Source organism: Papaver somniferum, unplaced genomic scaffold (genome assembly GCF_003573695.1).
Source record: "Papaver somniferum cultivar HN1 unplaced genomic scaffold, ASM357369v1 unplaced-scaffold_0, whole genome shotgun sequence".
In the NCBI taxonomy this organism is placed as follows: Eukaryota; Viridiplantae; Streptophyta; class Magnoliopsida; order Ranunculales; family Papaveraceae; genus Papaver; species Papaver somniferum.
The window spans coordinates 222,147-235,778 of record NW_020618823.1 but is presented as its reverse complement, the minus strand read 5'-3'; the positions used below and the strand labels follow the sequence as shown (position 1 = coordinate 235,778).

At 36.8% G+C, this 13,632-nt stretch overlaps 1 protein-coding gene across 1 annotated transcript; it reads right to left on the bottom strand.

The window, feature by feature from the left end:
• Positions 1 to 603: 603 nt before the first annotated feature.
• On the bottom strand, positions 604 to 2,273 carry LOC113325821 (cytochrome P450 71A1-like). The gene is made up of 2 exons (XM_026573689.1): positions 1,360 to 2,273; positions 604 to 1,271 (listed from the first exon to the last, which is right to left on the bottom strand). Exons 1-2 carry the CDS (start codon positions 1,756 to 1,758, stop codon positions 648 to 650), a joined length of 1,023 nt encoding a protein of 340 aa, XP_026429474.1. The 5' UTR covers positions 1,759 to 2,273; the 3' UTR covers positions 604 to 647.
• Between the last annotated feature and the right edge of the window lie 11,359 nt (positions 2,274 to 13,632).

Sequence of the window (13,632 nt, the reverse complement as noted above, 5' to 3'; positions counted from 1 at the left end):
GCCGCTCTGCAACTAACCACTGTTCTCAAATGACAATTGTGTGGTAGATGCATTGCTCTCCGACTATTTTTGACAAATTTCATTTAATTCTCTGCATGCCGATTTTGTATTTTACTAACTGAATTTTGATTCTTTTTTTCTTATTCTTTTTTCTGTTTTTTACTTTGTGAACCACATGCACGCACTTGCAGTACCTTGGATGGTGGGTGAAGTGAAACATCGAAACCAAGGCACACAGAAATCTTTTACGGTTTTACCTAACATGAAAAGATTTTCGAAAAAAATCGGTGGTTTGACCCACAGAAGTTAATTTCAGGTTATTAACCAAGTGTCGGTCTAAAACTCTATCGTTTTTTACCAATGTTGTTTTTACGTCAGTTTCAATGCTTAGTCCTATTCACTCTCTCTTTCACCAATTTTACATTAGTAGGATATCTAAATCATGTTTCTAATAGTACCCAACATCTACATGAATTCTAATTTTCCGAAATGTCTTGACCAGAGTTTATTCATTTCTACCGTAAAAGTTTAAAGATCAACAAACTTAGATGATATTACACAGAATTTGAGTTGAAAGAGAAAATTTCTTTTCAAGTGATTATTTTTAGTCATGTTGCTTCTACAATTAAAAACATATCTGATTCATGTTAAGAAAAAGTTGCACAGAACGGTGTTGGAACAACCCGTAGAGGTGTCCTCCTCGTAGTAGTGATACCATATGTTTCAGCCATGTCTAGTTCCTCACTGCTAGCACCACCAGGAAATTCCCAGTCGAACGCGTACAAGAGATTAGCAAGAATAAGTTCCACCACTGCAATGCCAAATGATATGCCAGGACACCCTCTTCTCCCAGACCCGAATGGGATAAATTGAAAACATTGACCTTTAAAATCGATGGGGTTGTCTATGAATCTCTCTGGACGGAACTCTTCTGGTTTATCCCATAATTTGGAGTCTCTTTGAACTGTCCACACATTGAGGAAAACATCTACGTTTGGAGGGAGATCATAACCACCTATTTTTGCATCGGCCGAGGGTTTCCTTGACAAAGTCGGTATAGGTGGATGCATTCTTAGTGTCTCTTTAACAATGCATTTCAAGTAGTCCATTTGATTAATGACGTGCTCTCCCACCTTATTAGTTTTGTTGCCAGCAGCCACTCTTCTTACCTCTTCTTGTGCTTTCTTCATCAGCTTTGGATTCTTAATAAGCTCCGCCATAGCCCAATCCAAGACGGTTGCAGATGTATCAACTCCACCGACAAACATGTCCTGTTCATTCACCATACTTGGAATTAAATTATGAAGTTTAAGAGCAACTAAGGATATTCAAGAGACATACAGATAGATGATGATATACCATAATTATTCCTTTCATGCACTCTCTGGTGAAACTGAGGTTATTCTTTCCGGCATGAAGCAGTATATCTAGGAAGTTTCTCTTTTCCTCTTTGCCATGATGATCGTCGCTATTATAGAGTTGCGAATTCATACAGATACGATCATCGATAATTTGATTAAAGAAAATATCTAATTCTTGAGCAGTTTTTCTCAGCTTTGCATCATATCCATTGACATAATCCAACCATTTAAGCCATGGAAAGAAATCTCCCAAACTGAATAACTCAATTAATGAGTTCGCTTTCTGAAGCAACCCCAGAAATCTTTCAGTATATTCCTTGCTGAAATTATCCCCAAGTGAACACCTAAATATAATGGCATTTAACGTATTTAACAATGTCTCGGTAAGATTAACCATGCCCCGCTCACTTGACAACCGAGCTATATTTTTAATCAGTATATCAACTTCCTCTTCTCTTATATACTTGAAAGATTGGACTCAACAGTTCAAGAACACAAAACTTCCGTAGTTGTTTCCACTGTTCATTGTATGGAGACATAATTATATCATTTCCACTGCGAAAAAGAATTTTGAAAGTTTTCACCGGGATCCTATCCGCGAAAATAGCATCATGGGTCTTTAGAATTTCAGCTACCGTCTCTAAAGATGAAACAGCAAGTTTAGGCTTGTTGCCAAATTTGAAGAACACAATTGGACCGTACTTCAAATACATTTGATGAAAAAATTGGTGAACCAAGGGAGTTATTTGATGAAAATTCCCAAAGATTGGAATCTTCGGCGGCGAAGGTGGTAAATTGAGCTTTGTGTTTGATCCAGGTTCCCTAAGGATACAGAAAATGACATAGGAAAAGAGAAGAGTTGAGAACAAAAGCATGATCGGATGAAACAACATGACTGTATATTTTGTTCTAAACAATGGGTTTTCTCAATCTACTTGGAATATCCTAAGTTGTAATGTCTAATTATTTTGGTAAGTTTAAACAAGTTCAGAAGTTAGAAGACTCTAGAGTTAACTAGAGTGTGAACAAGAGAAAGTCTGTCATAGTGTGAACTAGATGGTTAAGTCTACCAAGTAATACTGTATCTTACTTGGAGTGCAAGCAGATGTATACTTGGAGTCCAAGGGAAGTATACTTGGAAGCCAAGGGTCTGTAGCCTATAAAAAGGCAATCATATATGAATTGTAGTGTGTGAGCAAGAAATAATAATAACAAGAGTTTTACAGAACAAACTTGCTCCACCACTACTATCTTTCTATTTATCTGTTATCTACTAGGAGCTCGCTCTGTATGAGCAACACAGAAACTAAAAATCAAAAATCAACAGAAACTGAAAACTATTATTATACTTCTTGTTTGTTTTTTTTTGGATTAATTTGAGCTATAGAAGATTTTGATGTTAAGCGAGTTAAGATGAGGGCTATAATGTCAACATTACTACTATAAAAGATGATGATCATGCATAATGTCACCTGAGTAGATTTTGGATAATGCTACAGCTTATCGATCAACTCAAAAATTTCATTATGCCTATTTTCTGTGACCATAGTAGATTTTAGAACAAATTATGGTTCGCAATAAATATATAGCGTCATAAGACAGATTTTGCGTCATTGCGCAAGTTAAGGGGGAGATTTCTGGTCAGCACTTGTACCCCCAGTAAGAGTAGGTCTTTTACTTTTCAAATTGTGCAGCTTAGGGTGCAATATTAATGCTGCATAATAGTGTGATGGTATGAAGATTTGTGTGAAAGTTCATGCTTCGCTAAACGACTTTTTTGAGATGCTTAACTTTTTTTTTTCAATCACATCATAATACATTCCTTTTCACGAAACTTTCACCAGGTAGCTGTGTACTGTGTGTACCATAACAACCTCGGGCGAAAGTTACCAAAAAACTTCAAAGCCATATATTTTTGAGTGATCAAATGCCTACTACGGAGGGTTATTATCTTGTTCACCAAGCTTCCATAACCATTTCATCAGTAGGGGGCTATGTGTTCACAAGGCACAAATATTGAATAATCTGGAAAACATTGCATGGATGGAGATTTGAGAAGATTTACATGGAGATTTATGATTTGATTAGGGTATTCTCCAAAATGGCAAAATCTTTTTCTTCTCACGACTATTTTGTTTTCGCATCTATCTGCACCACCGGCATTCCTCGCTGCATGCCATTCTGCAACTAATCACTGTCCTCAAATGACAACTGTGTGGTAGATGCTCTACGATTATTTTTGGCAAATTACAATTAATTCTCTGCATGCCAAATTTTGTATTTTACTAACTGATTTTGATTCTTTTTTCTTTTTCCCACTGTCTTTTACTTTGTGAAATCAAAACCATCCATTCCTCCAAATTTGTCACGTAGGAAGGAACCGTACATGCAGTACATCGCAACCTTCGAATGGTGGCGGAAATGAAACATCCAAACCTCGGCCCACTGGATTCTTTCACCTAACATGAGAAGATTTTCGAAGAAATCGGTGGTTTGACCTACAGATGTCGTTACTGTTAGGTTGTTAACCAAGTGTCGGTTTAAAACGAGACCTTTATCGTTTTTTTACAAATGTTGTTTTTCCGTCATTTTCAAAGTTCAAGTCTCACTCACTCCCTCTTTTACCAATTTTACCCTAGCAGAATCTTATACGGATATCCACTATAAATGTATTTATTTTACCCTAGTTGGAATCTGATAGGAATATCCATTATAAATTATTTTCTGTAAATCGTTCTTCCATTAGTACCCCCACATGAAAATGAATTCTAATTTAAGAAAGTTAAAATAATACCTCGGATTATTTAGTTTTTATTTTTATGATAAAAGTTTATTAGAAATCAATAAACTTCACCCATAGTATGATATTTGGGTTTGAAAAACTATTTTTTATTCTATATTTATTTTGTACTAGTGGTTGTTTATCATGTTGTATTCTACAGTTGGGTATATATATCTTATTAATGTCAGGAAATCGATAAATTATTAAGTGAATTTAAATGATCGTGTACTAGATCAAAAAGTAACACATTGTACTTCATTATATATTTGGTAGGCCTTTAGTAGCTATGAATATGCGGAGGAAATTGTTTTCTACCTGCTGTTTTCCCAGAATATTTATTATTGAGTAATCATAAAATCATGAATCTAATGAAATCATTGATTTTACCTAATTTGTGTCAGGAAGTCGGTAAATTATTCAGTAGACGCAAATTGTCGTTTATTTGTTTCTGCTCTTTCCAGACGTAACATATTGTACTTTCATGATTGAGTAGTTATAAAAATGTTGATTCGGTAAAGAAATTGTCGTCTACCAGTTATTTTCCCAGAGAAAAATTATTTACTTTTTTATGGGATAATTATAAAACTGTAGATTCGCTAATAAAAAATTGTGTATATTCATTGTTGTTCTTCCAGAACCTAATACATTGTACATCATTATTGAGTAGTTATGGTTCGGTTAAAAAATTGTCGTTTACATACCTATTTTTTCCAGAGTATAAAAATAATTACAAAACTGCAGATTCGCTAATGAAAATCGATGATTCTTACCTGATTTGTGTCAGGAAATCATTGAATTATTAAGTCTATGCAAATTGTCGTTTAATGGTCGTTTCTTTTCTCAAACGTGACACGTTGTGCTTGATCATTGACTAGGAATGCAGATTCCGTAAAGAAATTGTCGTTTACTTGTTGTTTTCCCAGAGAACATATAATTATGCACTTTATTATTGAATAATTATAAAACCGCGAATTCGCTAATGAAAATCAGTGATTTTTACCTAAATTTTGTCACGAAGTCGGTAAATTATTCGGTAAGCGGAAATTGTCGTGTACTGGTCTTTGCTCTCTCCAGATGTAACACATTGTACTTCATGATTGAGTGGTTATAAAAATGCAGATTCGGTACAGAAATTATGGTCTAACTGTTACCCTCTCAGAGAAAAATTATGCACTTTATTATTGGATATAATTATAAAATTATAGATTCACTAACAAAACTTAGCGTTGCCTTATTTGTGTCAAGACAGTGAATTAGAAAGTAAGTGAAAATTGTTGTGTACTGATTGTTGTTCTTCCGGGACCTAATACATTGTACATTATTATTGAGTAGTTATGAAAGCGAAGATTGGGTAAAAAATTGCCGAATACCTGTTGTTTTTCCAGAATATAACTGTGTACTTTATTCTTAAATAATTCCAAAATTACAGATTTACTAATGAGAATCGATGATTTTTACCTGATTTGTGTCAGGAAATCAGTAAATTATAAAGTAAATGCAAATTGTCGTTTACTGGTCATTTCTTTTCCAAAAGATAACACATCATATTTGATTAGTGAGTAGACTTGAAACATAAATTCGGTAAAGAAGTTGTCGTTTACTAGTTGCTTTTCCAACATATGATTGTGCATTTTTTTTTTTAATTTTAATAAAACTAAAAATTTGATAATAAAAATCAAAGACTTCTACCCGTCATGAACTCAAGACATATGAAGGCTGTTTTGGTCAACTTATCATCCCAAATTTGTAGACATGATTTCTATAATTCTTAAAACAAAAATTACAAAAGTACTTCAAGGGTATTATAGGTATTACGAGTTCTCCATTTCCAAAGAAAAACATACATGCATATGACTTTGCAGCCTATTTAAGAAGCGCAAGGGAATTAGAACCTTCACACTGCACTAGATCCTAAACAATGAGAGAAACATTTGAAGAAGAGAATGTAATCTCTACTGTCATTACTGAAACAAAATCTCTCCCTAATTTCTAGATCTTACAATCTTCAAAATGGATAATGGCATCAGTAGGAGCTACATAGAAGTAAATTATGAAAATGAGTATTCATTTTCAGAAGTTTATGATGAATATCTTTCATCACTCTCTTCTTCGTCTCCTTCTTCTTCTTCAGTTCCAGAGTATTCATTTTCAGAAGTTTATGATGAATATGTTTCATCACTCTCTTCTTCGTCTCCTTCTTCTTCTGCAGTTCCAGAGTATTCATTTTCAGAAGTTTATGATGAATATCTTTCATCACTCTCTTCTTCTACTCCTCCTTCTTCTTCTGCAGTTCCTGAATATTCATTTTCAGAAGTTTATGATGAATATCTTTCATCACTCTCTTCTTCCACTCCTTCTTCTTCTTCCCCTTCATCTTCTTCTCCTTCATCTTCTTCTGCACTTTCATATGATTGTTCATCATCTGATGATCAATTATATTCTGTTTTCAACAGTCTTCCACAACTCGCAGAGTGGTCGACAGAAGATAAGAAGTTATTTGAGAATGCTCAGGCTGAAACCAACTACTTGAATTTGCCCGAGAATTTCCAAAAGATGTCATTAACGATACCTGGCAAAACCATTGAAGAAACCGGGCAACATCATCAACTACTTGGTGGTAAAAAAAATCCCATACCCGTCGATGATGATAACCATAATAAGAAAAATGTCATCGCTCCTACTACTGGATCTATAAGCAGAAAAGGAAAGGAGAAAGTAAGTGATGATAAGAACGAAGTACCAGTCGATTCTTCTTGCAGAGCTAGAATAAAGGCTATTCTCAGTCGGGCACGGCATGGTTTGCAGAGACCTTCAAGAAAAGGGTTTGGAGTTGGAATCAAAAAGCCAAATAGAAGGACTCCTATTCCTTGGACTGAAACTGAACACAGGTTTGTATTTTCATCTTTATTTATCTCTCCAATTAAGTTGCTAATATCCTCATTGAAAAAGATTAAAAATTGGAAATTCTCTGTGGTGTTGGCAGGTACCAACTTAAAGAGTGTTTTGGAGTCGTACGAGTACTAGAATGATTAACAATCCATATTTTAAGAAGAATGCCATTTTTGTGTAATGTTTTTCGTTCTAATTACAGGTTGTTCCTGGCGGGATTGGACAAACATGGTAGAGGAGACTGGAAGAACATTGCCAGGCACTTTGTGCCTACCAGGAGCGCAGCACAAGTTGCCAGTCATGGCCAGAAACATTACATCCGCCTTGCCAAGCAACCAAAGGAGGTGGAGGGCGGAAATCAAGAAGGACAAAGGACTAATACTGATACTGTCAATAGGCATCGGGGTATAAGCAACATCAGCGTAATAAAGGAAAACGGCAGAAGCGGTTGGTCAGGGTATGGATCTAGCTCTAGCAGCACCTATCCTCATGGAGCTAATATCACTAAGTATAAACCCATTGTTCCAGTTCTATATCCTAGCCGTGACCGAAATTTCTTGCTACCATTCATTGCATCTCGTAATCGTAAGTCTAAACTATTCCGCTGGTTGTGCTTCAGATCATCGTACATATCAACTAGAGGTAGCCAGACACCAATTTGGCACCAGCAGGAGCAGGTCTTGAACTCATCAGTGACCAACTATGGTATGAAGAGTGCATCATCCACAAACCAATACTCGTACCAGCCCGCACATATTAATGGAGCAATGAGGATGAATTACCCATCAAACGGTGCTGAACAAATGATGATCGACAACCATCTGCGCAGCAATACTGCATCAACGAGCAACCACTTGACGTCGAACAATATTATGCTTAATGGAAGAATGACAGCTTTGGATGACCAATCCAATGCCTACATTCTCGAGAGCAACAACGCATATATATTATGATCTTACTGCCCGTCCATATATCACCCAACCAGAAATAGTGCTGCAAACAATAATTAACTCAACCAAATGTGAGAACACAGGGTAGCTAAGGATGAGTAATTATCTAGTGACAAAAAATAATAATGTAAATAAATGAGAGCATGTAGTGCTCTGGGAATAATGTAGTTAAATAAGGTACCAGCATATGGAAGGACGAAGCTGGTGAACAAGTATGAAGTTTTTAAATAAGACGAAGACCCTTGTGTTGTCAGATATAAAAATAAAAGTTCTATGTACGTAATAATAAGATGATGAACTCAGAATTCTATTGCAACATGAACTTGTTTCTCTTTTGTCAACATTAGTTAAGCTTTTTTAATGAAATCCCTCTCTTTATCAGTGTTTTTTTGCTTCACATCAGGCTATTCATGTAATGTCTTGCATTACATAGAAGATATTTCTGATTTTACCACATTTCTTAGTTAAGAACATTGTATTTGAATCAACCAATTTGTCTCTTAAGAGCTGAAACTGATAACCCCAAATCTTGAAGTGGTGATTTTTTGTTACATCATTCACCTACAAGCTACTAGCAACATGCTATAGCAACAATATCAGCTGCTGCTCAAGCATGGTTACCTCCAGAAGAGATTGCTTCCTTAGATCTCCAGTAAAGCATCCATATATTTCATAAGAAAGTTGACAGCATTTTACCTCTAAAGATTTGAAGAACTCACCATCTCCTTGACTGAAAAATTGCTTTGTCAGTAACTGATAAGATGACGCCAAAACTGAAATATTGATGTAGAATCACCATCCAGTCCGTCATTTCCCTTTCTTCCAAATCTGTGTGTGAAAGAGAGAAATGATCAAAAAAAAAAATCATTCCAAATTTGAGAATCGTTTTAGGATTCCAAAATTTCGCTTATCCCTCCCTGTGCTTGGGAGGAGAGTTAAAAGTTAAAACAGACAGTTAAGGATTGAAAATTTGTTGGTAATTTATTTAGCTTATAATACTTTTAGTCCCACATCGTATAGATTACCCATTCGCCTATGGTTTATATGCCACAAAGACCAGATAAATGAGTTGCTATGGCTATGGCGTCCGCCCCATTTTTTTTGTTTTTAGTGGCCTTGCCTCTCTGAAGCTTAATGTCTCAGTTTTGGAGCCTTTGATTCCGAAAGAAGCATTTGATCCAACAGTTTTAGTTGGGAAACTTGTTTGTTTTCTTCATGTTACTAACACCTACATCTGCAGTCCTGCTCTTGTAAGCAATTGATCTCAATTTTCTACTCTCTGGCTCAGTAAATTATGTTTGAATGTTTTTTTCTCTTTTCTTAATGATGTTTTTAATATTTTCTTAACTCATTGTTCAAGTTTTCTATTTTAATGTTACGAAACAAGTACCAAAGGGACATATTTGGACCCAAGGAGAAAACTGTTGGATATATGGTGATATGGTTAACACATTCAGGGTTAACCATGAAATCTCTCTCTCACTCCTCTCTTGATCCATGAAATCCAACAAACACATATATGCCTCACAAGGCTCACGCTAATTCGATCTAGTTCAGTAGGGTCTTATTCAAAGCAAGGTGTTTTGCAGGGTGAGTTTTCTTTTGTTTGTTATATGAGCATGTTTACTGTCCAGATTTGAATTGTGAATGTGTTGGTGCAGACTTCATACACACATTTTATATGGATATTAGTCGTAAGTAAATATGAACATTGTTTTGGACTTACAAAACCATTTGGCCAACCTTATTATCCTCACGGCATCCATCATTCATTGTCTCAACTTCTTAACTCTTTCAGTTTTGTTGCCAAAATCTTTCTAAACACTGCAACAGGTTCATCACATCTACTATCACCATCCTGTCCAGTGTCCATCACTAAGTTTCTTTCTAACAACACAACCTTGGATTTACTAAAATACACTAATATCTTCCCTACATACACAGCGAACTTGTGAATACCTTCACTCCCTGTTTGACTTTGAATCCACATAACAAAGCCTGTTTCTTCGAATCTAAATCACCTACCAGTACTGTGTGACCCTAATAGGTCCATATCAATCTATATCCAAGACCAAATTCGACTAAAACTGTCTACTTTCAACACGAGTAGAGACCCGTAACTTCTCACTCTTTATTTTTCTCCAACTCGAATTCTAGCCAAATTTGATCCAATCAGATACCCTTACCAGTCATGTTAGGCTAAATCAACACTTCCCAATCAATTTCATCCATTAAGTCTCTTAGGAACCCCTTCAAATCTTCAACCCTAATTCGGCAGGTCAAACAGAATTTTCCCGCCAAAATTTCAAATTCAAAAGGTTGAAAATGACTACCCCTTATCTAGTTCTGGTGTCCGTTTAGCAATTTGGGGTATAAATAGCAATTCCTGGGGTGCGAATAGCAATTTGGGGCTGTAAATCGTAAAAGAAATCCTAGGTGCCTTTAGCGACTCCTCTGGGTGCCTTCAACGCAATCCTGGGGTGCCCTTATCCAAAGTTGCAGAGCCTTTAACACTTTTCTGAGTGTCTTTAGCGATTTTTCGAGCCGATTTCTCCATAAATGCTTATTTTCCAAAAATACCTACACAAACATAAAACACTATAATAAGTACAAAATTGAGCACTAACAACATATAAACTTGAGACTAATTGGACACATAAATATGTCTATCAAATACCCCCAAACTTATTGTTTGCTTGTCCTCGAGAAATCTAGTCTACAAAAAAAATCCAAACTCATTGTCGCAGGTATCGCGGTTGCACTTAGCGTGTGAAACAAGCCTTTAAACCCCTAGGTGGCCCTAGCGGCCGAGTTATAGTCTCGAGAGGGTATACAAGAGGTGTACTCACAAAACCTTTACTCCAAACCCTAGCTACATGTGCAGAATTAAGGAGCGACACTAAAGAATCTCCTTGGTTGGCATACTTTCATTGATCATAAGAGAAAGTACCCTGACGCGAGTCATATTCATATATATAAGTGACAGAGTTCTACTCAGATAGTCGCACTATGGATATCAATAATCGGAATCACACAAATGAATAGATTAATAATATGGATTATAGAGATAGATAGTTCAAAACGATGTTTTCTAAGGTGAATGGTGTTTCCCATATCTGTCCGAAGGCCTCCGCGAAGATGAACCTATGAATCCCGATGGATTGAGATACTGGTCTGGACTAATATCAACACAGCTTGGCATATACAAGGGAACCAGCGGTCGATTTTATTGAACTATAATAAACTTTTCATTTTTTCAAATTTTTTTTAACTACATGATTTGAACTTTTGGATCCAAGTGCATGCTTCTTGTCAACAGATTACATGATAGTTCCTATGGATCCTGCATTCCACGCTTGTTTAGGGGACATACACAGGAAAAACACACACATATTGCTATCCAAATGCTAATTAATTCATTTTAATTTCGTTTGGTCTGATTGGTCTGGTCTCTTTGTAGTGTGATGATTCCATTCTAATACTTGAACTCTGTCTTTTTATGAATAGACTTTGTTATTGGGTTCCTTGATGAGTGCTAAAAAGTGCATATTTCTATATATTTTTCTTGGCATTTAACTCATCTTTTGTGCATTAATTCTACATTTTATCCCATATTCTGTATTTTCTTTGTTTTCAAGAATAAATATTTTTATTAATTAATTTTGCATTTTTAGATAATAAATAAAGTTTGGATGAATATCGGAGCAAAAAGAGCAGAAAAGTAGTGAAAAGTCGGGAGGAATTACACAAGGAAGCCGCGAAGAATGTTGTGCGCAAGACCAAAAGGCTAGAACTGGGCTTGAAGAGGAAGAATTGTCCTTAAAGAAGATATGGGCTTGGCATACCCAAGGCCCAAAACCCTCACCCAAATCCATTTCCTATATCCATACCCGTTTCCCTTTCTAGCCGTCAGATTGGATCATCTCAGCATCCTATGGTCGCTTCATCGTCGTGCATCGAAGTCTGAAGCTCCTGTCAAACACTACAGCACCTAACTCCATCTAGAGCCGTCAGTTTCGTTGTACTTCCGCATCCAACGGTCGCTCCTCGCTTCCTTCTGTCTCGCCGTTAGATCGATCCATCATCTTCCGCATCCAACGTCGCATCCTCGCTGTTCATCAACAATTGCTAAACCCGCTCAACACCCGAGTACCAAATACCCTATACCCAAAACAAACGCACCCCAATATATTTTCCATCGACTTCTTCTCTTTCTCCCTCACCCTCTGCAACACCACCATACCCTGCCGCACCACCATTCCCACCACCTTCTCCTGCTGCCTCCACCAACTCGAGCAAAGCTCGAGTAAACAAACCCTCACACATCACCATCACTCTTCTATCCACCTATTATCAGCCTACATCTTCACCTTCTCCTCTCAGTGAAGAATTAGGTTAATATTAGTTGGAGTAGGGGTAAGGATTAGGGCACCAACTCGCACCAAAGAAGCATGGGAGGAAGCAGAAGAATGGGTCGAAGGCTATGAAGCAAATCAGAAAAGTATGGGTAAGATTCAACAAACCCTAATTTCAACTGTATTTGGGTATTTTTGGGAATTGGGTGTATGAACCCTAATTATGTAAATTGGGTATAAATAGAAGGTGTTTGGTGCTGTTGTGGGCAGGCCTGGACTAGCCAGTGCACCACCAAGAGGACTGGACTAGCCAGTTCCTCAATTGTTCATGTCATGTTTTTAGTTCAACTGTTTTGTGTTATTTTCAATTGTTTTGCACTGTCAATTATGTTCTAACCTGTTCTGCTAGGTTTGAGATGAAGCCCTAGCTTATTGCTTGTTATTCATGCTCTTGTCAGTAGCCATGATGTGTGTAAATGCTCATAGTGAAACTCCATCTTAGGGCTTCAACACTAGTCTTTCACATTGGATGTCAGGCATCCATTGTAGTTAGAATCATCTAGTGTTGCTGAACTGCAACTCATGCTTAATTTTATATATTGTTCTTTTGATTAATTGTGCTTTAAACAGACAGTTAATACTTAGGGAAGATACCTTAGTTGTGATAGGAGATTTCATATCAAAATGACCCTTGATATATAAAGGATTGACATCCCTTTTGCTGGTGGTTATAGAAAAACAAAGTTACTGTCAGTGATGAATAGTCAGTGTGAGTTAGAGGTGGATTCAAAATCCCTAGCATGTTCCTGTTTACTTGCTTTACATTCTACTGTTTTTCAGTTCAGTCACTGCCATCATCTCAAGTGTGTTTTAACACAACCAAGACTCTTTGTTACAACTCAGTTTTAGTGAAACTCTAAGCTTCAACTACACACACCTTGTCCCTGTGGATCGACCCGTATTTGCATTGTTCTACACCTCGACACCGTGCACTTGCGGTATTAGTTTGTGACTCTTTTAGAGAGCCACAAAGTTTTTGGCGCCGTTGCCGGGGACTGGTGCTGTGTTGAAGTTGTTTTCCTGCTTACATTTCTGCATCATAACTTGCATATTCATCTTTGCATTGCATTCCTGCATGAGCATTTAGTGTAGCATCTAGTGTAATTTTCCTGTTCTTTGTAGCTTGCTCTTAACTGATAACTCTGTTGAGTAACAGGTGCCTTCTCCAACTGACCTGTTGCTTGCCAAGGACCTGTTGCTGCTTTACCTGTGCTCAACCCTTGGTGCTGCTGCCA